Source organism: Musca domestica, unplaced genomic scaffold (assembly GCF_030504385.1).
Source record: "Musca domestica strain aabys unplaced genomic scaffold, Musca_domestica.polishedcontigs.V.1.1 57, whole genome shotgun sequence".
NCBI lineage: Eukaryota > Metazoa > Arthropoda > Insecta > Diptera > Muscidae > Musca > Musca domestica.
In genome coordinates this window covers 3,641,551-3,667,671 of record NW_026712358.1, presented here as the reverse complement: position 1 = coordinate 3,667,671, position 26,121 = coordinate 3,641,551, and the positions used below count along the sequence as shown (strand labels likewise).

At 34.4% G+C, this 26,121-nt stretch overlaps 3 protein-coding genes across 3 annotated transcripts; 2 read left to right on the top strand and 1 right to left on the bottom strand.

The window, feature by feature from the left end:
• Nucleotides 1-425: 425 nt before the first annotated feature.
• On the bottom strand, nucleotides 426-1,485 carry LOC101890530 (uncharacterized). Its single transcript, XM_005179831.4, has 2 exons — nucleotides 1,167-1,485; nucleotides 426-1,004 (listed from the first exon to the last, which is right to left on the bottom strand). Exon 2 carries the CDS (start codon nucleotides 740-742, stop codon nucleotides 491-493), a length of 252 nt encoding a protein of 83 aa, XP_005179888.3. The 5' UTR covers nucleotides 743-1,004; nucleotides 1,167-1,485; the 3' UTR covers nucleotides 426-490.
• Nucleotides 1,486-18,177: 16,692 nt separating this feature from the next.
• LOC105261583 (uncharacterized) lies at nucleotides 18,178-18,975 on the top strand. The gene is made up of 2 exons (XM_011292709.3): nucleotides 18,178-18,389; nucleotides 18,459-18,975. The coding sequence occupies exons 1-2, from the start codon at nucleotides 18,343-18,345 to the stop codon at nucleotides 18,556-18,558; spliced, it is 147 nt and encodes a 48-aa protein (XP_011291011.2). The 5' UTR covers nucleotides 18,178-18,342; the 3' UTR covers nucleotides 18,559-18,975.
• Nucleotides 18,976-22,760: 3,785 nt separating this feature from the next.
• On the top strand, nucleotides 22,761-23,507 carry LOC105262436 (uncharacterized). Its single transcript, XM_011297453.3, has 2 exons — nucleotides 22,761-22,961; nucleotides 23,028-23,507. Exons 1-2 carry the CDS (start codon nucleotides 22,915-22,917, stop codon nucleotides 23,125-23,127), a joined length of 147 nt encoding a protein of 48 aa, XP_011295755.1. The 5' UTR covers nucleotides 22,761-22,914; the 3' UTR covers nucleotides 23,128-23,507.
• Nucleotides 23,508-26,121: the final 2,614 nt, after the last annotated feature.

Below are 26,121 nucleotides of genomic sequence, written 5' to 3'. Positions count from 1 at the left end.
TTAATGTTTTAAAAAATAAATGTTGCTTTTTAAAAGCTTATTTCAATGAAACCGGTTTCGAAATTGTTTACATGTGTAATTTTAAAATATCCATATATTTGTGAGCAATACACCATATGTATGTGTGTCGAGATTTCTTTGTAACAATTACAATATATGGAAATTCAAAAAAGAAAAAAAAAATACTTTTACTCAAAAAAAACAATTTTTTTTATAAAATTAGAGCTTTATTATTTTTGAAAATTTTGAAAAAATAACAATAAATGGAACATTTTTAAAATGCCAAGATAATACTACAAACTTTCCACGAATGACAGCTCTTTAAAGAAAACAATAAAAATAAAAACAATTATAAAACTACGCTACTAAGGATCTATTCTAGGCTTCTCGCTAACTAAATGCAAAAAATGAATGTGACAAGGCAATCTTTTTCTTCTTCTTCTTCTTCTTCTTCTTCTTCTTCTTCTTTATGGAATGGAATGAGAACTCCTTAAAAACTAACAAAATGCATGCTGTTGAATTTATCACGATTCTCACGCACCATATTATTGTACTTCCATTTATCCGCCTCCGAGGCATTCTTCGACCAAGCGTTGTTTGTTGACTTGTTGCCGCTGGTACTACCGCTGCTGTAGCTGGGAACGCACGAGCTTTGGTATTTGGAGTTGGCATTGGCAGAAGCCTTTACTCCGGGATTGTCTTGAGAGGAGATGCATTTCTCAGTGCGATTAGTGTAAACCATTTTGCTGTTGTTGTTGTTTGTGTTGGTAACTTTTTGTTCAAAAAAGAGAGGGGGGTTTTTCGTAATTCAGGTATTTTTCTTTTCAAAAAAACAAAGTGTTCAGCCGTGGGTTGATTGTTAACAGTTCAGTCCAGTTGATTTAACGTCGGAATGAAACCAGTTTCATGGAACGTACTTGATATGGGTGAGTACTTTAAGTTCTAGACCATTAGCCGAATTGCCTGTCCGAGAGCCGGGATGGTTTGCGAGATCCTTAGTTAAACTGTAAGAAAAGAAAGGCAAACAAAATCAGTCAGGTGAATAAAAATTTAGGAATAATTTAAATCGAAGTTGAAGAGAAAGTGGTAGTCCACAATCGGTATTTGTTGATTAAATGAATTATTTCTTCTTCTCTCCTTTTCATGATCCAGGCCACCCAACTCACCGTAGTTTAAGTGACTTCCTTGCTAGGGGTCTAAACATTGACACCAATCGTTTTGAAGTTTAACATATGTGAAATAGAAATCGACAAACAGTTGTGGTCGATTGGTTGACAGGTAATCCAAAAGTAATCCGAAATGTGTTACAGCAGTAATCCGTTTTGGGTTATTCGTGTCAATTAGATATCCTTGGCACTGGTATTGGTTGTTGAGGTTTTTTTGATTTGATTGTTAAGACCAAAAGGTGTATTGAAATGTTACTGCCGCTGCTGTTGTTTTACAACTTTCTTTGGAGAATTTTGAATCACAACTAATGCTCTCAGTTAACGAGCGCCTGGCTTAAATAGTCCCCAGCGAACAGTGCTTCGGCGCGTAACACTCGTAACATCGTTTCATTCTAATGAGATGCAAAATTCACTCAGCAAACACCTGGGCTGTCTCGCTGGCCTGGCGATTGATTCAAACTTTATTAACGTTGCAACCAACATTCCTGCGCTCGTTCGTTTCAGTGCAAATCGAGTACAAATCTCTGCCTCTTGCAGTCTGTCGTTTGCTCGCACTTATTTTCTTATGCTGTTTATCGTCATATTGTCATATAACAAAATTTATTGTGTCTGTCGGCTTAATAAAGACTGGTTTAGACGCTACACTGGCTGTGTACTGCCGTTAAGCTGAAATATCGACTTGACTACAACCAAATGAAATGGGGTAAACCTGCTACCACTCACGTCCGCCTAAGGAAATATAAATTAAACAACAGTGAACTTCTTGTGGAAGTCTTTACAGTTTATGGTCCAACATTTGATGCCCATACGTGTTTGATATTTTTGGAAGAACTATTATTAACTAATTATTTTTTTATTTTTGGAATGAAGTGCATATTTAGTATATATTTAAAAAAGGTAGTAAAAATGTAAAAGTTCACTGAAATTAAAAAAAAAAAAACTTTGCACGTTCTTCACAAACGTTTGTCAATAATAACAGACTCCAAACATTTATTGCCGTAACTGGATCTCCAATTAGTAAAACTTTGAACTTTTGCCTTCAATTAGCCATCTTTATTTGTTTCGAAAGGCAAGCATTTGCGGTAATAATTTCCAATGATTTGCATTCATTTTTGTTTTTTGGCAATACTTGACAACAAACACAAACTGGATTTCCGAGAAGCTAACAAAAATTAATTATTTTGTTATTGTTTGCAGGGTTTCAGATTGTGTTTAATTAAAGTCATTACACTGCAAAAAAAAAAAAAACAAACGATCTCATGAGACTATCAGAATTATATAATATCAATGGATTGCGAATTGAATTGCTTAAGGGAACAACAAATAAAATGACATTTTATAAAAAAATATTTTTGTTACCAGAATACGTTCGCACATCTTCTTTATATCTATAAAATAGGAAAATGTTTGTACGTTTGATTGTTTGTTTGTAATTTATAGACTCAAAAACTGCTGAGCAGATTTTCCTGAAACTTTACACATATACTACAGTGTCGCCTGAAAGTAACATAGGCTACATAAATTTTTAAAATTCCACTTGTAACTGGAGATATACCATCAGAATCGGGGGTACATCGAACAAATTTAGTTTTTGTATGCACATATCTATTGATCGGTTATAGATACAGTCTTCAAATTTGGAATGTATAATGGAATTTGGTACAAAAATAAATTTACCAAATTAAATTGAAATCGGTTCAGATTTGGATATAGCTGTCACATATATATTAGGTCGATTTCGTGTATTTGATGGACCAAACACGATATGTATGTGCGATTCTAATGAAATTCGGAATAAGTGACGGAATACAAAATAATTCATCAAATTATATCGAAATCGGATCATATTTACATTTGGTATAAAAATACATGTTGTCAAATTATATTGAAATCGGTGCAGAATTTGATTTTATTTTATTAAGAATTAATAAAATTGACAATTAATAAATCCCAAGGACAAACTCTTCGTGTATGCGGAATAAAATTGGAATGTTCCTGCATTTCTCATTGTCAGCTCAACCTGACATGTTCTCGCATTGGTAGACCAAGCGATTTCTTTGATGAATTCAAACTCGTCTATTTTCCAATATTTAAATAGAAGCTAACATTTTGTGCACATTACAGTAACGTTTTTAAATGGACCATGTCAGACCAATATAGGAGGGGCTATATAATGGCACCTCCCGATATTCGATATTTTGACACTTTATCAAAAATATCAAAGGTATTTGTTTTAAATTCGTAATTTATTATACCTCATGTGTCAGAGCATTGTCACGTTTTTCTATAGCGCATATATGACACCACCTCCCGATATTCTGCATTCTGCTGATTTTATCTGCCTTCTGCTGATTTTATCCACTTTTTCAACAAAATAGCTTCAATTTTGGTATTTGAAACCCTCAATAGTTTCCTTCTGTAGCATATCATTTTTGTGCAGCCCCATAAACGGTACCGCCAACTTAATGATATTTTTAATACTTCTACGTCATTCTAAGTTCTCTACTGATCTAAGTCTAATATAAATATAATTACGTTGTAAGCATAGTCTATATGAATGGGGTACATTTGTGGGTAGGTACAATGAGTTGACCATTTTTGCCCGTGTATTGGGTACACCCTTCACTAAACCTCCCATTTTTTTATGTTTTTTTTATACCATCGGTCATGAGGCTACAGACGTGCCTCTTTGGATCAAATCCATTTCAGGATATTTGGAGTCGATGTCTGTCCATCTGGCTGGAATATCCGATTTGATCCAAACTTGGTACATCGTAATATTATTGTCAAACTTAAATCGAGTTCGGAGACGGGCAATATCGGTTCACTTCTTCTGGTACCTTCCTCACAAAAGTTCAACATTTTCACAGAAACCTAGGCACATGTTGATATCCATAGCCATATGACTGAGGGTATAACTATATAGCGTTTAGAAAAAAAAAGATCATCAAATTTATGCAAACTTTGTAAATTTCAATATTTGTATCAGTGCTATGTCAGGTGCGAAAATGGACTATATCGGCCCACTGCATCATATCCCTCCCCCACAACAGGTCAAAATTTGGAATAAGTATATACCCAAATAAAATGCGAAATAAACATCAAATTCTCCTCAAATTTCATACATCCCAACATTTGTGATAACCCAGGATCTGGTGTGAAGATGGTAGATATCGAACCACGCTTCTGGAACCTCCCTCACAACGGGTCAACATTTTTTCATAAACATTATTTACAACATTAAGCTCATACAACTCGAATTGAGCATTCGATCACTTTCAAACTCACCACATCTCAATATTTCTACTAACACAAGATAAGCTGTGAAGATGGATAATATCGTCCCACTCCATCATGTAGTTCCCCCACAAAGGATCGAAATTTTTAATAATTGTAACTCTCATAAAATGTGAAGTAAGTAACCGATTCTCCTCGAATTTCACACATCGCAATATTTGTATTATCACAAGATCTGGCGTGAAGATGATAAATATCGGTCCACCCCTTCTGGTACCTCCCCCACAAAGGTTCTCAATTTTAAATACATACTTATATCTCCGTAACTTGCGAAACAAGTCTATTCAAATATTTCTCTAAACCAGGGATCTGACGTAAGTATGATATTTATCGTACCTCCCCCAAAAAATGTTAAATTTTAGATTAACTAAAAATTTTGCACATCCTAATATTAGATGAAGTGGAACAATTCCACTATATCATGTACTGCACGCATTTTTCAACATTTTCCAAAATTTATCACATTTCTCGCATAGAGCGAAGAAAATGGTCAATATATTCTAAATCAAGCTATCTGTAATATTTATATCACCGTTAGTTTAGAAAAAATTGTATAATTTTGGACCATTCCTTAGAAATGGTTCAACAGTTTGAATAACCATAAAGTAAGTCAAAATATATTTTAATAAACTGGCATAGGCTAAGGGCATACATCTTGGAATGTGCTAAAATTGATCAACATCGGACAGTATTTCTACATTTTCCAAAGGGGTTTTGTTATTCGATATTTAAGTTCAAATTTTGGCTCGTGTAATTTGGCTTTTAAGACAAGTTTTTATTTTTTTGTGGTATCATTTAGAAAATTGTAATAAATACGAAATCGGAAAAGATTAGAATTTTGAAACATATATATGTTTTGGTCACAAAAAAAATTCAATTCCTTTCATAATTCATATTCAAAATTAAGTATCAGTGATTGAAAATCATTCCAATTCTTAATTGTTCTGTTTAACTTCAATCCTAATTTAGTGGTGAACGGAGAAAGTGGTCCTAAAACGTGCCTTAGCTAACAAAACATATTAATATTTAATTCAAACAATGCATTTTGGCAAAAATTAAAAATTTATTGAACTGTCTGAAAACCCAGACGGTCAGACTGGTTCTTGGATTGTAGCATTCAAATCTTGTTGTTATTATTCTTGTGAGAACGAATTGCAGTGGATAATAAAATTTTGTTATTGTCTCAAGGACACTTTTCTAATTTTGTGTCTATGATAATTGTGCTCAAACAATTGAAGCTAGTCTGCAATCAAGTATACGATTTTTTTAATTGCATTTGTTACTCCGCGTTACATAACATTGGAAATTTCGGGACTTTTTTTATCATTTAAAGAAATTTGCATAAAACAGTCAATGAGGAGGATAAAAATTGGGGGAAATTTACTAAAGATTTCCCTTTGTCGGTTGAATACGAAACACAATTTCAACAATATTATGTTGTATATAAGTAAGAAAACTGAGATTTTGAAAAACTCACCTGAAATGGCGCGTTTCCCTAACATTCATTTCCGTATCAACCTATGGAAGAGGCCGTCTTGAATGTGTTTAAATATATATTAGGAAAAAAATGTGAATGAAACACAAAAATTCTATATTATTTTCTGAATTTTGGATTTCGGGTAAATAATATAAAAAACAATAATTAGAATAATGCGCTTGGAATGGGTGATTTTCTTTCATACACATAAACAGGTCCTAATACTAAGAAGTGACTCGTTAAGTACACCGTGCAACAAACAATCTACACATAAGACAAATATTATAAAAATAATTGTCCATAAAAATATTTTCATTCCCCATTTACCAGATCCTATAGTCGACCTCATATTACATAAAACGGATTCTCTTATGTGCGAAAATGCATACATCAGAAATTACAGTGGTGTTCAAAATAAAGTCAGTTGGAGTCTCAAAAACATTTTTATTAAAGCACAACCAACTTGTGTCAAAGAGAATCTTCAGAGCGAATTTCGGCCTTAAATCTGAATTATGTAGAGACCAACATATGTCACACGTCTCTCTGAGTACTACATTTATGTGGCGGTCCACCTCTCCGGCAGCCAATACGTTAATTTTATGACAAACTGGCGGTAGGTAAGCTGCTGCGACCGTCGATAACCTGAAATTTTTATTTTGAATATTTTCTTTGTAACAACAACAACAAATCTATAACGAGAGAGGAAGAATTGGCTGATGCAATGAAACTTGTACTTTTCATCACGCCGGCCTGGCCGGATAAAAGACGCATATCATTACTTCAATTCACTATAAAAGTGGCTTGTTGTTGTTGTTTTAATGCCGTCACATTGGCCAATTGGAAAATACATATATACATATGTACATATATACATATATATATATTAAAATTCAAAGTATATAATATTAATTTTATTAGTTTATTGGTGCATTTGTTCGAATGCATTCATATAACTAACGCTGTTAGTCTTTCGATGTTAACGAAAATCATTTGTTTTGTATTTTCAATTAGATGGCTGTCGTATCTCTTTTTCCAGATTGTAATAGAATTTGATGGATAGTTGTAGACTACCTGTTCCACTTTGAATTATTCATTACTTTCCCCATTAACTATTCCAACATTTTATCCAGTCACACTATTTTACAGTGATTCTTCAATTTTCTTACTTTAAATAAATGTCTAGATATTACAAAACAGTCTTACTTAAAGCAAATTTCGGGATAGAATCGTATTTTTTAAAATTCGAATAGATTACGAAGAGTTTGCCGAGGTATTGTCATTGAGAAATATTCACAAAATGTATCCCCATTAAAGGGTGTTTTTTTTTTCTAATTTTCTCGTAAAAAATGGCTTTAACTTGCATTACACACATTACTTCAAGTACCTTTAATTGATACCAATATTATCTTTAGAAATAAATAGTTCCAAATTCTCTAGTGGCAAGGCACCTTTCGATGTTTCCTTCTCATAAACTCAGCTTTGTGTATGGCACGGTCTCCTAAAAGGACCAAAAAATACGTCCGTCCGTCAGATTGTCTGGCTTGTGCGAATGAAGGGAGAATCCGGGTTCGTTCAAAATTTGCCTGTCGTAATATTTTTATTAAATTTAGATTGAATTTCTTCCGGTGTATCCTCTACGCTTCGTCAAAATTTGGACATAATTTAATATCTCACATAAAGCATAGGGAAACCGGTTAAGCTGATTCCTCCTTCTGGTACATCTCAGACAAAATATCAACATTTAAAAACTTACCCAGTAAGGAAAGGACGAAAATCGAGCAAGCTGCCCATGACTATATATAGTGCGTATTATGACTTTGGCAAGGAGGATTTTGGCAATCGTATAAAGCACATATATAAGAGCCAGACCCATTATCGCCTAAATTTTACTTTGGCCGACTTTAGTCAGAAATATAGTAGGCATTTTGTGAAGTGACGATTTAGTCTAATATTTGTATCAAACATCAGAGACACAATATTTAAAAAAAATTGTATATTGTGAAATGGAATATATCTGGGCACTAAGTTAATAAGAAGATGGTTCCCGATTCGAACCAGAGTTTATGCATAAAAAAAATTGATCCATCCCAGCAAAAATTGGCCATTTTTTGCATAATTTATCCGAAAAATAAGGACAACTACATACCCTCTACATTATCAGTAAGCTGAGATATAATAAGTTATTCCCTTAAAATAACAAGGAAAATAACATACCTTTATCATACCATGTAATGAGTTACGGTGGCTGGTTCGAATGTCCGCGCCAGCAAACAAACCAAAAACAATCGAGAAAATTCGAATGAGTTTGCCGACACCTATATACGTCGTTAAACAGAAACTTATGCTCGGGACAGTGGCTAACTACCATTCTGAAAATCCACAGTTCCGCCCCTTCATCTGACAACAACAAAAAATTAAATGTGATAAATTAAATACTAATTCAACTCTAAAATTCGAGGAGTAGAACAACACCATCCACCATAGAATAGAGGGTTTGTAACTCCTCGAAATATCTATTTTGGACCCCACAAGTTATACATATTCGTGATCTACATAAACTTCTTTGTCAAGCCCTGTCCGTTCGTTTTTCTGTCTGTCCGTATGTGGAAATCACACTAGCTTCCAAACGAAATGAAGTAGGTTCATGAAATTTTATTATCTGCAGGACTTTTGGTATTAAAAATGGGTCATATAGATCCACGTTTTGATATAACCCCCATCCAACTCTACTGGCAGATTTCAGGTTTTTTTGGCATTTGGTGAGGTGCCCATTACAATTATGGGGATTTTGACCTTTTTTCAATCACTTTCCTCTACTTTCCCAGAAAGTAGAGGTCATAAAACCCATAAAAATGGGGTTATATCCAAAACGATTTCGGGCATAGGATTATGGCAAAGTTATTTTTTTGTGGCATAAGTACCCGGTTATTCCACCTAAAGTTCGGATACAAAATCCGGTTTTATCCGGTTTGACAAAACTGGTATGTAAAAATGGGTATTATTTAAAAGCTTATGAGTACCTATCGACCTGCCTAACAAGTGGTCACATGATGGGGTTGTTTGAACCGGTTCCGGAGAAACACAAGAAAATTGGTATTTTGGTATACAGTACCACATTTGCTATTTTAATAGGTTCAGCGGTATTTTTCATCAGGATTTTTTAACTTTTGAAAGTTCTTCACCGTATGGAAGAAGGATAATAAAATATCGATTCGGCTGAACTAAACTTTTATAAGTTTACTTCCGATGGCATCCCCTTATTAAAATAAAGAGATAATATACTGTTTGTACAAAATACATATCAAAATATAATAAACACAAATAATGCGTTTATTATGTACATTTTGTTACCAGGAACAAAGGAGAATTTTTGACGGATATAAAGCCATAGCGCTTTGTGAAGCAGAAGTCTTTAGATATAAGATAAGAGTAACACGGTTGGCAAGGCATCAATGGTATCAAATAAATGTGTACCTATTTATTTTTCTAAATAGTATTTTTTCTTCCATTTTTTTATCTTTTTCAAGGTTTTTATATATGTTTACATTTATTAAATATTATTATTATTATTTTTTAAATACCTTATAGGTTGCTGAATTTTTGATAAATCAGTCAGAGATTTCGTTAAATGTTTATTGTTTTTCTGTGTAATTATAAAAAGAAATAAATTAAAATTGTTACAATTTATCGTCGGACAAGCCAGACATTTTTACATAACAATGATGAATTAAAACGAAATGTTTTCTTGTTCAACCGGATTGTTGTATTTTCAAGACGTATATCGCTATAAATATATATCTCTAGTATTGATCTAGGTTTTAAATTAAATTGCATTTTTCAACTCAACAAAATTGCCAATCCCCCATAGTCAATACAATGTAATATGCACAATAATTTCGATACTTAATTAAATTTTAATTTCCTATAGTTTTATCTTATTTTTAACATTAAACATATACAATTTTCGGGTATGGTTCTTGGGTTTTTGGCTGAAAACGGGTTTGATAAAAGTGAATGAATTTATAATGTTGACAAACAAACAACATGCGGTGGTTCTATTCTACTATTTGTCTTAAACTTTCTCGAATGAGAAAAGTGAGAAATAAACTCAAAGTCCATCCTTTGCTTGGTTTTTTTCCATGTACTCTTCAATAAAAGTAATATTTTTTTATCCTACATATTATTTATGTTTTATATAATTAAGTGATATGTTTTCCTTAAACAAGTCATAACATGCGCCAATTCAACGTTTCCGATCGAATTTATTTCATTGACTTCTGATGCTGCCTGTTCGCATGTCTTTGTGTTAGTTATGCGACGTGATCGGAGTAACGTCTTTTGTTTCGCAAATGTTATTTGGGGACAATCACTTAAAACTGATAAATTGGCAAGTGGTTGGAGACTTCAATTTTAGTCGCCTAATTTAGTAGCGGTTATACGGCGTTTAATGGATTCATTCACATTTTTAAAATTATAATAAGGGCAGGTGTGTAAGAAATATCGATATTGGGAATAATTTGCATACATGGAAACTACCGCAATATGTTTATTCAAAATTATTTATTCTTAGTTGTGAACTATGAATCATTGTTTAAACTATCTAAGAATTTACTATTAATCTCAATAATAAATGTTATATTAAGAAAAACTAAACAGTTGGTTTCTAAGTTAAGTTTGTATTCTCATTCTTCTCGATAAGCGTATACTAACCCTAGTCATTCTGTATATCTTATATTTATATCGTCATATCGTTTTTATCAACGTCATATCTTCATCTTTCATAAATGAAATAACGTCACAGCACACCTATGACGTCCGCTTAACCAATTGACGACGCTCGACACAATCCAATAAAGAAATCATCATCGCCAACATCTTTCTCTTCTATGGTCCCAACTATTTATGTGTGTCAAGAGAAATTCAAGATAATTTGATGTCAGAGAGAAAGATAAAGCCAATCTACGTCAGTCATAAACAAGAAAAAAAAACAACCGAGAAACTGGCTAAAGGGGAACAACCAAAACAAAGCTCATGGAAACAACCATCGGCATTTGCATAAAACAAAACAAGGGTATAACGAAATCAAAACAATCAAAGCCAGATTTTTATATACTATATACATATTTACACAAACATACAGTTGTGATTATGTGGCACACTTGCAACAATCGGTGTGAAGTATAAATGACGCTTTTTATACCCTACAACACTATGTGTTGGGGGTATTATAAGTTTGATTTGGCCAAAAATTTGGCCACATTGGAAAATATTTATGGATCTTCCTATCTCGCCGAGCTGAGTCGATCTAGCTATTTATGTCCGTCCGTCTGTCCATGTTAAATTGTAATCACTCTACAGGTCGCAATTAAGGCCCGATCCTTACGAAATTGAAAATGAAGGTCGGAATAGAAGCCTATTGCTTTTGGGGATGATCGTATAATATTTAGGGGTTGAAATGAACCAAAAACTGAAAAATGTCCTGATTTTGCAGTTGCTTTACAAGTCGGAATTATAGACCAATCGAAGCAGAAGTTAGAATGGGGCTAGAGCTTAGGGGTGGGCAGAAGCCTTCCAATTTTGATGGTCATCGGGTAATATTTAGTGGGTCAAGTAGACCATAACATTTGTGTTAAATAAAAGTCAAATTTTCAATTCACCGCAAATATTTTTAATCCCTGCGAAATCACAAATAGACGAAAAAGTCAATTCTGACCGATACGTAGATGCCAATAGTAAATATATCGGATATATATAGCGAAATATATACAAATCTTCAAAATAGAAAAAATACCTCAAGAATGGCTGGGCCGATTTAACAAATTTTAATCTATAAATAAACAATAAAATCTAAAAAATCGCATAAAAAGATGCCAATACTGATGTTAATATGGATTTTGTAGTATTTTGTGAAATTTGTTCATATTTTTTATCGCATGCGATTTTTTAGAGTTTAGGACAGCGGGTAGAATGGACCACTACTTTTGTGTGAAAAAATACCAGCATTACATACAGGCGATATCCGGAATACACAAAAGGCGAACATCTGGCTTTGTTATGTTAATTTCGTTGACGAATATAGCCAAATATCGTAGACAAGCAAAACATGTAGATTAGTCTAAATTTAGACATATAGAGGGGCCTCTTACTTTTGAACATGATTGCAAAAATGTAGGGGTTCAAATAAACCAAAAACAGAAAAAAATTCCTGATCACACAATTGATGCCAATCGACACGCCTGAGAAGAGAGTTAAGGGCAAAAATGGACAACAACAATTAACAGCACGACGGAGTGCGTAAATATTGAGCAAATGTCCCTGGTCAAAATACTGAGGGTAATATCTGGGCAGTACTCCGTGACATAATTTTAAAAGCCAAATCTTCCAAAATGGATTTGGACTTAAGGGGGCTTCTAACACATTGTAGTGTTGCAGGGTATCACATGGTCGGCCCCGCACGACTATAGCCTTTGCTTACTTGTTTTAGTTTTGAAATGGTTAAATTTTGCCTATTTCTATTTTTCTATTACTACAATCACCAAGTGGACTTTTCATAATCAATTTAAAAATCATCGATTTTCGGTAGAAAGTTTTAAAATTTCGTATAAAAATTAAAAAAGTCGTAAAACTGCAAAGTGGACTTTACGTATTTTTTTCAATTTTGAAATCATGCTATGATTAAAGTATTTTTAGTTTTATTTTTTTTTTTATTAAAAATGCCCACATGAATAACAAAATCTTTAATCGAAACCAATTTTAGTCAACAGTGGGCGAAACGTAAAGTTGAAAAGCATATAAGTCGATTTTTGCAAAAGGCAATGATTGAAATTCCCTAAATTCGACTTTTTGCATTAAGTAATTACAAATATATATTTGTGAGTTTAAAATTGAAAAATAAATGAGAATGTTAAAAAAAAGTTTCCTTTATAATTTTTAAACTTTTTTCATTGCGTTATAGAATTTTCAAAAAATGGTCAAATTATTTTTGATATCCTTTCCCTTGCAAATCTTGGCCCGTTATTGAATTCAGTTCCTAGAAAAACTTATGGACTATCATCAAATATAATTTATCCTCTACATATAATTAGTAGTATCCACGATTTCCTTTTTCCATCAATCTGTATTATATTAACAAATACAATGTTGAATATTACATTTCTGTTTAAGTTGTATTTGGATTGAAACAAAATGTAAATATGTTCAATAAAATGTAGTGCCAAACCAAGTTTTTCCATTATTTCAAGAAATTTCATTAGAATAAAACATGTTATATTTATTTAAATCCAGTTTATCTACACTTCTAGTTTACTTGGGCATCTGTAATAAAAATCACGTTTCTAAACCACATTCAAAGCAGAATGCATGGAGATAACATTTACATATGTATATAGAGAAAAGTAATTGTTTCTCTATAGAGACTTAATTGACATTCTAAAATTGCATTAAAATATTCAGAAACTCAGGAATACAAAGAAAGTAATAATTCTATTATAATAAATGAAAATTTTGCATTACTAAATTAATCAATTTTTAAGCCCAAATTACATATAGCCCAGCAAAACAAATAAATGCATATCGGGAATCCGTTATTTTAGCTAGGAATGTCGAACGAAATAAGAAGATATTTTTTGACCACCAAAAGTAGATTAAATGAGTCAAGTACCTCTTTTTGGAATTTATGTGATCAGAAAATTATTTCACCTTTTACATAACATGGTCTTATTAAAATAAAGAACTGTTATTTGATTTGAAATTAGTATTTTTGCTGCTAGGATATTGCTATTCACCGAGAGTCTGTTTTCGAACACAAATGCCATTAGGTTCATGGTCCAAACAGCCTTCGAAAGTAATCAAAATAATATCTACTACAAATAAGATCTGCTACTAGTAAGAAAATTGATCAAAACACATAAGCCTTACAAATTCGAAAAGCAGTCAATATTGAGATCTGCGAAAATATATTTACTAAGCTATTTTGCCTACCACAGAAACGTCATCAAAACCAAACAACTTTGATGATAAATTTTGAAGATCACAGTTCAAAAATCCAACACTGTCTAGCCAGACAAAGGTCACTCTACTGAAACACTCATACAGTCCGTGTTGTTATGAGACTCAGAAGCATTAATGCTAACGAATTCAGAGCAGATTGTCTAATATAATGAGAAAACAGTTTTTTTTTAAACAAATCGATATGCTAGTATGCCATAATGGCAAATAGAAAGATAAACAATGCATTACTTAAAAACTAAAAATTCAGATGAGCCTAGCTGGGATTTGTCTACATCGGAGTCAGTGTGAAAGTGATACATATTGGTTAACCCTCTGCACCCCATAAATTTGTATTTTTGGAGACACGATCATACCTACAAATATAATAAATAATAATCATAACTATCATCATATCTAAAGTTTTATCAACCGTGGCATCAGAATAAATGCGAATATTATCTCGAAAATATTCTGGAGGGTGTATAAAAGCTTTGGGCACGCATACAGTTTGACCGCAGACCTTGGATATTCCAACAGGACTCAGCACCATCGCATTCAGCACGCGCCACCCTAGAATGGTTACAAAATGAGGTTCCCTGCTTCATTTCCTGCGCTCAATGGCCACCAAAATCACCGGATACCAATCCGTTGGACTATTGTGTCTGGAGTATTTTGGAAAGCAAGGTTGGCACTAAAAAAATACCCAAGTGTCGATCACTTCAAGCAAGCGCTTCGCCGGGAATGGTCCAAAATACCGCAGAGCAACATGCAGCCAGCGTGTGACAGTTTCATTGGCCGTTTGAAGGCCATAATTCATGCCAAAGGTGATCAATTCGAACAAACCTAAACTTATTCTAAAATTTTATGCTATTTCCGACATTTTTTGCTTTCAATCAATAAAATTTAAAAAAATGTAAAATTTATGAGCTTTGAATTTGTTGCAGTTCTTTTTATCTCGCCCGTATGTATTTATCGGAACACCAATCGAACCATTCTAATTTGATAGACCTCACTTATGTTAGCTATCAATTTAATTTCATTACTTTTGAGATAAGGCTGGGTTCGTAGAAATTCGGACTAGAAGTGCACTAAAAGTAATTAAAAAAAACTAAATTTCGTACCTCTAGGTATTCTGTGAAAGGAAACGGCTATATTTTTGATACTCAGTATAGAAATTAAGATTGGCAAGTAGTGTTGATATAAGTATTAAGTGTAACGACTGTACTAAATGGTACTAAATTCGGTACAATTTGGTTTGGGTTGAATGGATTAACCAAAAAATTTGAATTCAGGAAGCGTACGAAACGTACTAAATGGTAGTAAATTTTGTATTGTGTGAACAGATACTGTTTCAATTCTAAAATTTGGCATTAGGATCACTGTTTGTGTGTAGGGTTGAGATTTGGAGGTGGTTTTGGAAATTCGTGCTTAAAAGGACCAAATGGTACTAAATTTAATATTTGTCTAAGGTATTGAGTTTGAAGTCTAAAATTAGGCATTTGGATCACATTTAGTGCGGTTTGGTTGATACATGGCAGGAAATTTGGAAAAACGTACTTAAAATTACGAAAAGTGCTAAACTCCCTTAACTTTGGTATTTGGGAAGAGAAAAGAGCTGGACAAGTGAAATTTGGAGAGAGAGTCTTTGATGTTGTGTAGAATAGACAAGGGTTTTTCGAAATCCTAACAATACACGTATTGTACCAAGTACCAAAATATACTGTCTCTGTTGGTGATAGGTTTTTGATTGGTGTCAAGGATAGAGAGATGTAGATTATTTTGGATATGCGTACTAAATGTTACTAAATTTAGTATTGGGTGAAGAAATAGAGCTGAAATTTGATATTGAGGTCGCTGTTGGTTTCTAAGGTTTAAATATGGACCCGTTGAAATAGTTTTTGGCAGAGAAATTGGATGTGGGACCATTGAGCAATAGTTTGATTAATATCATCCTTGGAAAACTTCAAAAAATACTTTGAAAACTTTTTGGTGTAAAAGGTAAACATTTTCCTATTATTCTCTCCGAAAAAGGAAAAACTTCAATAATTTATAAAACCTTGAAAGTCTGAAAATTTTGTACGATCTATGAAGTTTTGTTTTTTTCTAAATAGGCCTAACACAAACTTGAAACGAATCTAAAATAAAGTAGCGGGCACTTGCTAGTTGAATATAAGGTTAAAACTACATTGGAGGAATCGTTTGAAATTTTAAATTGAAAATGGAATTTTGAAGGTTTATCTACCCTTCAATCTCAATCTTTATAGCGATTACTACAAAAAATTGGATACAAACTTAAAAAAAAGAAAACAAGTAAGCAAAAGCTATAGCCGTGCGGGGCCGACAATGTGATATCCTACAACACTACAATATGTTAGAAGCCCCCTTATGTCCACATCTATTTTGGAAGATTTCGCTTTTGAAATTATGTCACGGAACACTGCCCAGATATTACCCTTAGCATTTTTACCAGGGACATTTGCTCAATATTTACGCACTCCGTTGTGCTGTTAGTTGTTGTGGTCCATTTTACACCTAAATATAATCCAATGGTCATCCAAAATGATAGAATTCTTCCCTGTCCTTAAATCTCTTCTCAGGCGTGTCGATTGGCTTCAATTGTGTGATGAAGAATTTTTTTCTGTTTTTGGTCGATTTCAACCCCTAAATATATTGCGGACATCTTTGAAAACAATAGGCCTAACCCTTCTGAGCCCAACACTACCCTCATGAAAATTTTCGTTAGGATCGGACGATAATTGCAATCTGTATATAATAACCCCAACCTGTGTTGTAAGGTTAAAAATATTACAAAATGTACACTTCAATATTATAAGTCAAAAAGAAAAAATCGCATAAATAAAAAGATATCACAAAATACTACAACAACATCATTATTGGCATCTTTTTATGCGTTTTATTAGATTTTATATTTGTATGCCAAGAGGGCATTCTGAATTGACAAAATTGTCAAATAGCCCAGCCATTCTTGAGATATAAGCATTCTAGCTACCATCCCCTTCCTTTGTATGTATACATTACATATATTTCGCTATATATACCCGATATACTTACTATCGGCATCTACGTAACGGTCAAAATTGACCTGCTCGTCTATTTGTGAATTCGCCAGCATTCAAAATATTCGCGGTTTAATGGAAAATTTTACTTTTACTTAACACAAATGTTACGGTCTATTTCACCGACTAAATATTATCTGATGACCATCAAAATTGGAAGGCCCCATGCTTACTTTCGCGTCGATTGCTCTATAATTGCAACCTGTAGAGCAACAGGAACATTTTAAGTTTTTGGTCCATTTCAACCTCAAAATATTATGCGATCATCTCCAAAAGCAAAGCTTCTATTCTGGCTCTAACCCCACCTCCATTCTAAATTTCGTGAAGATCGGATGATAATTGCGATCTGTAGAGTGATTACAAATTAACATGGACAGACGGGCGGACGCACATCCATAGCTAGATCGGCTCAGCTCGGCGAGATAGGAAGATCCATATATACTTTCCTATGTGGGAAACCAATATTTCGAGGTGTTATATAATTTTTGGCCCAATTAAACTTATAATACCCCCAACACAGTGTTGTAGTGTATAAAAATTGGTTAATCATGCTATATATGCATTTAAATATGAAAATGAGGTAAAGGACTTAAATGCTGGCCATTAGATCCCGCATTTCTACAATATACTTACTGAATTTACCAAATTAAGTCACAGTCAACACCTATTAATATATGCATTCTCAAAATGTGTTTAATATTATAACAAGTACCAATAAAATACAAAAGGACAAGCTATTCACGCAGTATATAATTTCCTGAAATAACTTAACACATCAACAGTCTTCTTAGGTTTCAAATTAAAATTTCTTCGAACAATATTTAACTCACACGAACGTACCTGCGTACGAGATAAACAAAACAAGCGGCTTACAAAATATTGTTTGTAGAATATTCTTGTGATATATATTGTAATTACCACCTACGAGATGCAAATAAAGTTACCTTAGCTAAATACATTGTATTGGCAAGCTTGCAAACCTGAAATAGGAGAATCACTCACTTTCCTAGAATTTATTGAACAAACATTCAAAAATACCCAGTCGCTCTGCTGGGGAGACGGGTTGGCGATCACATAAGCCATCGTTGTCGTTGTCGTCGTCTATAATGCGAAACTACGAACAGCACGCTACCGGTGCATGACAATTTAACGAATATAAAAAGCCGGTTGAATTGAGAGCGCTTATCATTCAAAATTGAATATCAAAACAAACAAGATTCAAGGAAAGCCAAAGCTTTTCGTCCAACGTTGTTTCAAAACAAACAAAAAACTCAAAACCAAGTGAAATTTTCTATGAAATTTTTCACTTTAAAATAATTGCAAATCTGTGGTGTCAATGAATTTCCGAGCCGACACTAAAGCCAAGTTAAACGCTAATTTGAGGTAAGATGCAAAAAAACAACATCCCAATTATTGGAATATAATTAATTATTTTATTTCTTTTTCTTGTAGCCTTTCCAAACATTTGTCATCCAAAAAAGGTTCCCGTACCTCCAACTGCGGCAACATTCTAGAGTTCTCCGTGCTAACTCGTCTACATAGTGTACCTTGATTCCCCTCCACACATTCTCAACCATCTGCAATCTTAAATCAAAAAAAACTTTGTCAAAATGGTCCACAAGAATCGTTCATCTCACAAATCCTGCCCCGTCATTGATGTCAGCCCCCAACGCAACTCATTATCGGTATCGGCCAACAAATATGAATTGTCCTCAAGCCCTCGTATTGGTTATAAACTAGAGGTACCCAGCCGCCCCATTGGCTCCTCATCGTCATCGTCAGCATCCTCATCTAGTCTTTGGTATTACAATGACATGATCAAGAATAATCGTGAACAATTCAATAGTTTACATTTTTGTTAATTTTTTAAAATATATATTGTTGTAAATTTAATATGCCAAAGTGTTATACTGTTATAAAATGTCATAACAATTGTTTAATGAATTAATTGAAAATCATTACAAATCAAGCCTGGTTGTTTTTAGAATCTAATTCTTGGGTTATTGAAAAATTAATTTGGTTGAAAGATTGAAAACTCTATTCTGTCAAAGTTGTCAAATTAACTTCAGAGATTTGAATTAAAGTCTTAGTTGAGCATGGATCATGTTTGGTACTGGTGATATACTCAATTTGTGGACCCGAGTGCAAAATAGGAATTTTAATATTATACTATAAAAAGTTATGATTTTTTATAGTCTTTTGGCTTTTACATTGTCATTTTAATACCTGTTCACACAGTAGCAGAAGTACTTTACATTATGATGCGTCTAAATAAATGAAGTTCTAAAAGATGTGATCACTGCCTTAACCAGAATAGGCGAAACGTCTAGTATTGATGTTTTGCAGAATTGGAAATTCAACATTATTTTTGTGTGCAATAAGAGATACTGGTTTTTGTAAATGCGAAGGTGTAGCACTCAGAAGTTTACTTTGAGAGGTGACTTTGGAGAAGCTGTCGGAAACGACAGTATTTTTATACCCTACAACACTATGTGTTGGGGATATTACAAGTTTGATTGGGCCAACCATCATGTAACACCTCGAAATACAGGTTCCCGACATAGGAAACAATAAATGGATTTTGTTATCTCGCCGAGCTGAGTCAATCTAGCTATGTATGTCCGTCAATTTGACTTACAATTTTGAATTGTACATTTTCTAAGGTCCGTTACGATAAATTCCGAATTTAACTAGAGCAATGAATTTAACAGAGAATATACCATAGCTATGTTGGCGTTAACAGAGCTACATAAAAATTTTTTTTCCTTAATATTTTTGATTTTTAATTACTTATCATATAAAACGCTAACAAAATGCATTATATAATCATAATTAAATTATATTCCAAAGATTGTAAGGCTACATACACCCATTAACTCGTTGCACAATACTATGTGCCAGGACAAGTTTACACCAAACTGTGCCTTCCAGGACAATATGGGTACCTACGGAAAGCTTATGAAGTCTACTATCCATTGGCATTAAGGAAATTATAGGAAGCTCCGGCCAATTCCGAGGTATATGGTCAATTCTGGAGGTATCCTTGGAACAGGATGACAAAAAATTCAACCAACTGCAGACTGCTGTCATTTCTGAGCCACTCGTCCGAATGCCGTTCAAATTATTCCACTGACAGCTCATTATATTGTTTACAAGCGTATAAAAGCATTTTGGTGAGAATTTTCAAGAAAAAAAGTTATTCGTAATGGAATTCAGGCGTGATAGAGTTATTTCTTTATATTTGACAGGAAAGCCACATGTGGCTATCGTTAGAGCACTCCAGCATTTAAATGTGAATAAATCTTTTGTGTCTCGTACCATCGCTCGTTACCGCGATACTGGTAGCGCAGCCCGACGTCATGGAAGTTGACGGAAGAAAACAGTACCATCAGCATAAATCGCTCGAAAAGTAAAGAAGCGACTTGATCGAAACCAACTCGGGGTAAAGCCATTGAAATTCCAAAAAGTGCAAGAACTTACACCGCAACAGAAAGAAAATATACTCAAAAGAGCTAAAGAGTTGCTTCGCTTAGCCAAAAGTAGTTAACTGCCAAATTTGGTTTATCTCCGATCAGAAAACATTCGTTGTATAGCAGTTTGTAAACAAACAAAATGATCGTGTTTACTTGCCAAGAGGTCAGCTGAAAATGTGCACCTTCGGTTGGCCACCAGAATTCAAGCTCCGGCCATGCTGACGGTGTGGGCCGCCATAACAGCCGATGGTCGCTCTCCGCTGGTATTAATCGACCGTGACATCAGAATAAATGCCAAATATTCTGGCGAAAATATTCTGGAGGGTGTATTAAAGTCTTGGGCACGCAAACATTTTGGCCCCAGACCTTTTACATTTCAACAGGACTCAGCACCATCGCACTCAGCACGCGCCACCCAATAATGGTTACAAAATGGGGCTCCTTGCTTCATTTCCAGCGCACAATGGCCACCGAAATCTCCGGATACCAATCCCTTGGGCTATAGTGTCTGGAGTATTTTGGAAAGCAAGGCCGAAATACGCAGAGCAACATTCGGGCAGCGTGTGATGGTTTCATTGGCCATAATTCGAGCCAAAGGTGACCAATTCGAACAAATCTAAACTTTTTCTTAAATTTGATGCTATTTCCGACATTTTTTGCTTTCATTCAATGAAATTTAATAAAAATGTAAAAATTATGGCGTTTGACTTTGTTGAATTTTTTTATATCTCACCCTGTATAATATGTCAAGAAACCCGTCAAAATACCATTGAAATATCTGTCTAAATCTATCGAAAGGTAGGAAGATAATTCCAAAAAAAAATATACAATACAATATATAAAATATACCGAACATCTGGGGGTAATTTTATTTGGGGGCTTCATGCAATCGATGGCCTATTTACACGATTTTTTGTCAAAGTCATAAATACCTATTGTGAATTTCACATATCGGATTCCAGTCAATTCCATTGAAAAATGTGGTTAAAATCATCATAATACCGAATATCGGGAGGTACCGTTATATGGCTATCGGTATTTAAGGAATCATGTATACTACTCTAATTTTTCTAACCAGAATTAACATTTCATGTTTGTGTATGGTCCATTTGAAATAATGGCAGATAGTTATTGAAAAGGTTTTAAATGATTTTGGAGCCGTGCCATGAGACGGTGCAAAACTTCGTGGCAATTGTCTTACAATTACGTCTTCTTTCCTGTTGATGGTAGTCTAAAAATTATTAAAAAAAACTTAAATAACTGTGCATATTGAGCTATATCTCCGACTTCTGACCATATACGTAAATGATGTAGCATAAATCAATTTTGCCCGCTAATTATTATCGGATATGGCGTGTCCAATATTCTAACCTCACTCAAAAATATACGTCCATTGGTCTATAATTGTGACCTGTTGTGCAGAATAGGCTTCTGTTTGGGCTCGTGAAAATCGGGTCAAATTGACATAGACATAGGGACAGGTGGGAGAACATACCTAACATAATCGACATAGTGCGTCTATGACCAATTTTCGGAAGTGTTACAAACTTGTTGGCCCAATCAAACTTATAATATTGCCCATAATATTGCAGTGTACAATAATAAATAGGTCCAAAACTATGTGCTAAGTAAAGTCTACATGTCCTAATAGCTCTTAATAAAACTTTCCTCCCAATTTGTTCCAGAAGATATTAAGAAATTATATATTATAATATTTTTACCATAACCTACATTTTTTATTATTTCAATTCCAAAATATGCCTGTGATTAAGATATTCCTAATTTTGTTGTTAAAAACACAAGCTGTTTAATCGTACATGAATTACATTTTTCTTCAATAAGTAGAATGGGATCAAACTATTTGAATAAAATTCAACTTTCCTCAAAAAATCTAAGTCATAAAGATGTAATATTCCGTTATTGATCAAAACAGCTACTTGTTGTCAACAGCCGCCTAGATCACAAACACCATTTGGGGGTGTTTTTTTTTCTTCGAAGAAAAAAAAACACACTAAAGCCAGCATGTGATGCTGATCAATAAAAATTTCATCGTCCCAGACGTAAACAATGAAATAAATTCAAATCGAAGCATCCAATTATGCAAATCACGGCAGATGCTCGACTTAAACAAGTTTATGTTTTTGATATTATTTCTAAATTTTTAAAAACAAACTCAAAAATATCCAAAGACCATATTAAAAACACGCTTCGAATGCATGATAAGAGTAGCTTGTCAGCTATAAAAAGACGGCGAAAGCAAAGGAGGTCATCATTTGAGTTTGGATATCACAACCAAAAGCATCAACCAATCAACCAACCAAGTTTAAAAAACGATTTTCGTTACTTTTTCAAAATCTTCAACCAGTTATCTAACAATTCAAAAATTTCTGTGACAATATTCACTTGAAATTTATTGGAAAACAACTTATGTGTCAATGAATAACCGCGCCGACACCAAAGCAAAATTAAACGCTAACTTAAGGTGAGTTGGGGGATTTTCCACGCAACATTATACCAATGGATACTAATTTTACTCTCTTCTCTTCAGCCTTTCCAAACATTTGTCATCGAAAAAAGGTTCCCGTACCTCCAACTGCGGAAATATCCTAGAATTCTCCGTGCTCACCCTCATCCAAAGCGTTCCCTGATTTCTTCACACCCCCCTCTGCCAAGCAATCTAAATTTGTCAACATGGTCCATAAAAATCGCTCATCTCGCAAAACCTGCCCCATCATGGATGTCAGCCCATTACGCAACACCCTGTCAGTACCGGCTAACAAATACGAACTATCATCCAGCCCACGCATTGGTTACACTCTAGAAGTTCCCACTCGTCGCATGGGAGCTTCGTCTAACACATCGAGTGCTTGGTATTACAATGATATGGTGAAAAACAATCGTGAACAGTTCAATAGCCTACATTTCTGTTAAAACCCCAATTTTTGCTAACACGTCAACAACAACAACATCAACAACTCAAAATGTCATTCAAATAAAAGTTCATTAGAAAGTTTATAGCAAACAAAAATCCAGACAAATTGTTATTAATTCGAGAGACGGATATCGGCATGTCTCTGTAGCCATGGTCGAGCGAATACATGTATTTCCGGTTAAGGAAATAATTTTCCAAATCTGTTTAGGTTATAGAACTATGGAAGTCATGGTCAAGAATATATTATAAAATTTGTTCTGGAACAGATATGTTTTTCCTCGTCTATAAAATGTGTAGACAACTTATATTCGAAATTGTGTCAAGTTCTAACAAGGTGTATCATTGGAGGAGTGATTAACATAACGGAACGGAATATACATCTTAATTTTATGTTTATAAAGTACAAAGTACAATGACACTTCACTATAATAAGGAACAGTGTTAAAATTAGGTGACATATTCGGGGGATTCACTTAATTCAATGCGACATAATACGACATAATAGTAGGTAAGATATTTGGAGGTTCCTCTTACTGTCTCATATTTGACCACAGACTTCTTGTCTTTTTCTCGATATGTTCTTGCATTGTAGTGCAAGATATGGAAAGCGTCTTCAGGTTTAGAAAAGTGTTGTTTTTTAATTTTTCTCTAGCCACGAGGAAATCGCAAAAGCATTCTTAAAGCAGTGGGATGAGCTGAGTCCGAGTACCATACCAAAGTTTTTAACCTGTCACTATCCACACATCGTCCCCGAAGCCTGGAAATTGGCAGGCTTGTCCCGCCACTGAAGTCAAGCTAGAATACCAACATAAATTAATCAGAGAAGCCGATACCACGAATGTCACTAGCATCCGTCACCTACATACTATCACAGCAAGCAACATTGTACCTACTCAAATTTTTCAAGGACACAAGGAATTTGTGGCATAGAACAGTGATCGTAACTCTTGCCCCATCAGAGAGATATGGTGCCATCGAAAATGCACACAGCGGCAATTCTACCCTCGGACCAATTTTGGAAAATTGATTATAATGTATATGGATTTCCGGAGAGAAGACCAAGTTAAAGTATGGTTTATCTACTGAACAATAATCGTTCACCTTCCTGGATTTCTTGGCAAAGAACATGGATATCGTGGTATAAACGGAAGAAGAGACGAATACTTCTCAGTAGCAGTGGAAAACATGCAAATAGTACGGTACGCCAGAAAGGATCTACATAATCTGAAAACGGTTATATAATGATAAAAAAGAAAATCTATGCCACCAAGCTTATTAAAAAGAGTTGTATTCATGCTGATGACGTCATCAATGTCATAAATCGATACATTATGCATATTGATCTCAGTGACCAAATATCCCTACAGGGTGAGATAAAAAAACTGCAATAAAGCAACACCTTTGGCACGAATGATAACCTTCAAACAGCCAATGAAACCGTCACACGCTGCCTACGGTCTACGGTGCTCTACGGTATTTTGGCCCATTGCCGGCGAAACGCTTGAATGAGGCGATCGACACTTTGGTATTTTTAGTGCCAACCTTGCTTTCCAGAATACTCCAGACACAATAGTCCAACGGATTGGTATCCGGAGATTTTTGTGGCCATTGTGCGCTGGAAATGAAGCGAGTTGCCTCATTTTGTAACAATTCTTGGGTGGCGCGTGCTGAATGCGATGGTGCTGAGTCCTGTTGGAATGTCCAAGGTCTGCGGCCAAAATGTTTGGGTGCCCAAGGCTATAATACACCCTCTACAATATTTTCGCGATAATATTCGGTATTTATTCTGATGCCACGGTCGATTAATACGAGCGGAGAGCCCACACCATCACCATGTCCGCGCTTGAGTTCTGGGGGCCGGTGGCCGGTGGCCATCGGAAGGTGTACATTGTCAGCTGACCTCTTTGGCAAGTAAACCCGATTATTTTGTTTGTTTACAAACTGCTGGGCAACCAATGTTTTCTCATCGGAGAAAACCAAACTCGGCAGTTCACCACTTTCGGCCAAGCGAAGCAACTCTTTAGCTCTTTTGTGTCTATTTTCTTTCTGTTGCGGTGTAAGTTCTTCTTGCACTATTTGGAATTTCAATGGCTTTACCCCGAGCTCATTTTTCAATATTTTCCGAATGGAATATTGCGATATGTTCAGCTCACGAGCCATTTTTTGGCCAATGCGACGGCGTTTCGATTCTTTAATTTTCGAACCATTTCTGCTGATGTTTCTGTTTTCTTCCGTCCACTTCCTTGACGTCGGTCTACGCTACCAGTATGACGGTAACTAGGGAGATTTAATCACAGTCATTAAATGCTGGAGTGCTCTAACGATAGTCCCTTGTGGTTTTCCAGCCAAATATGAAGAAATCACACCATCACGCTTGAATTCCATCCCGAATATCCTTTTTTCTGCAAAATTCTCACCAAAATACTTTTGTACGCTTGTAAACAATATAATTAGCTGTCACTGGAATAATTTTAACAGCTGTCGGCTTAGAAAAGACAGCAGTCTGAATTTGGTTGCACTTTTTTATCTCACCCTGTATGTTCGTAGAAAAATGCTTTAAGCCTGATAAAACTAGAGACCCTTTCTTCTCTTTCTACTTTCACAGATGTCGATAAGAAATTTTTAAAATATGCATATTTAAAAATGTATGTTCCAGTACCTACAAAAATCTATTAGTTTTGCAATTTACGTATAAAAACGTTTACATTCA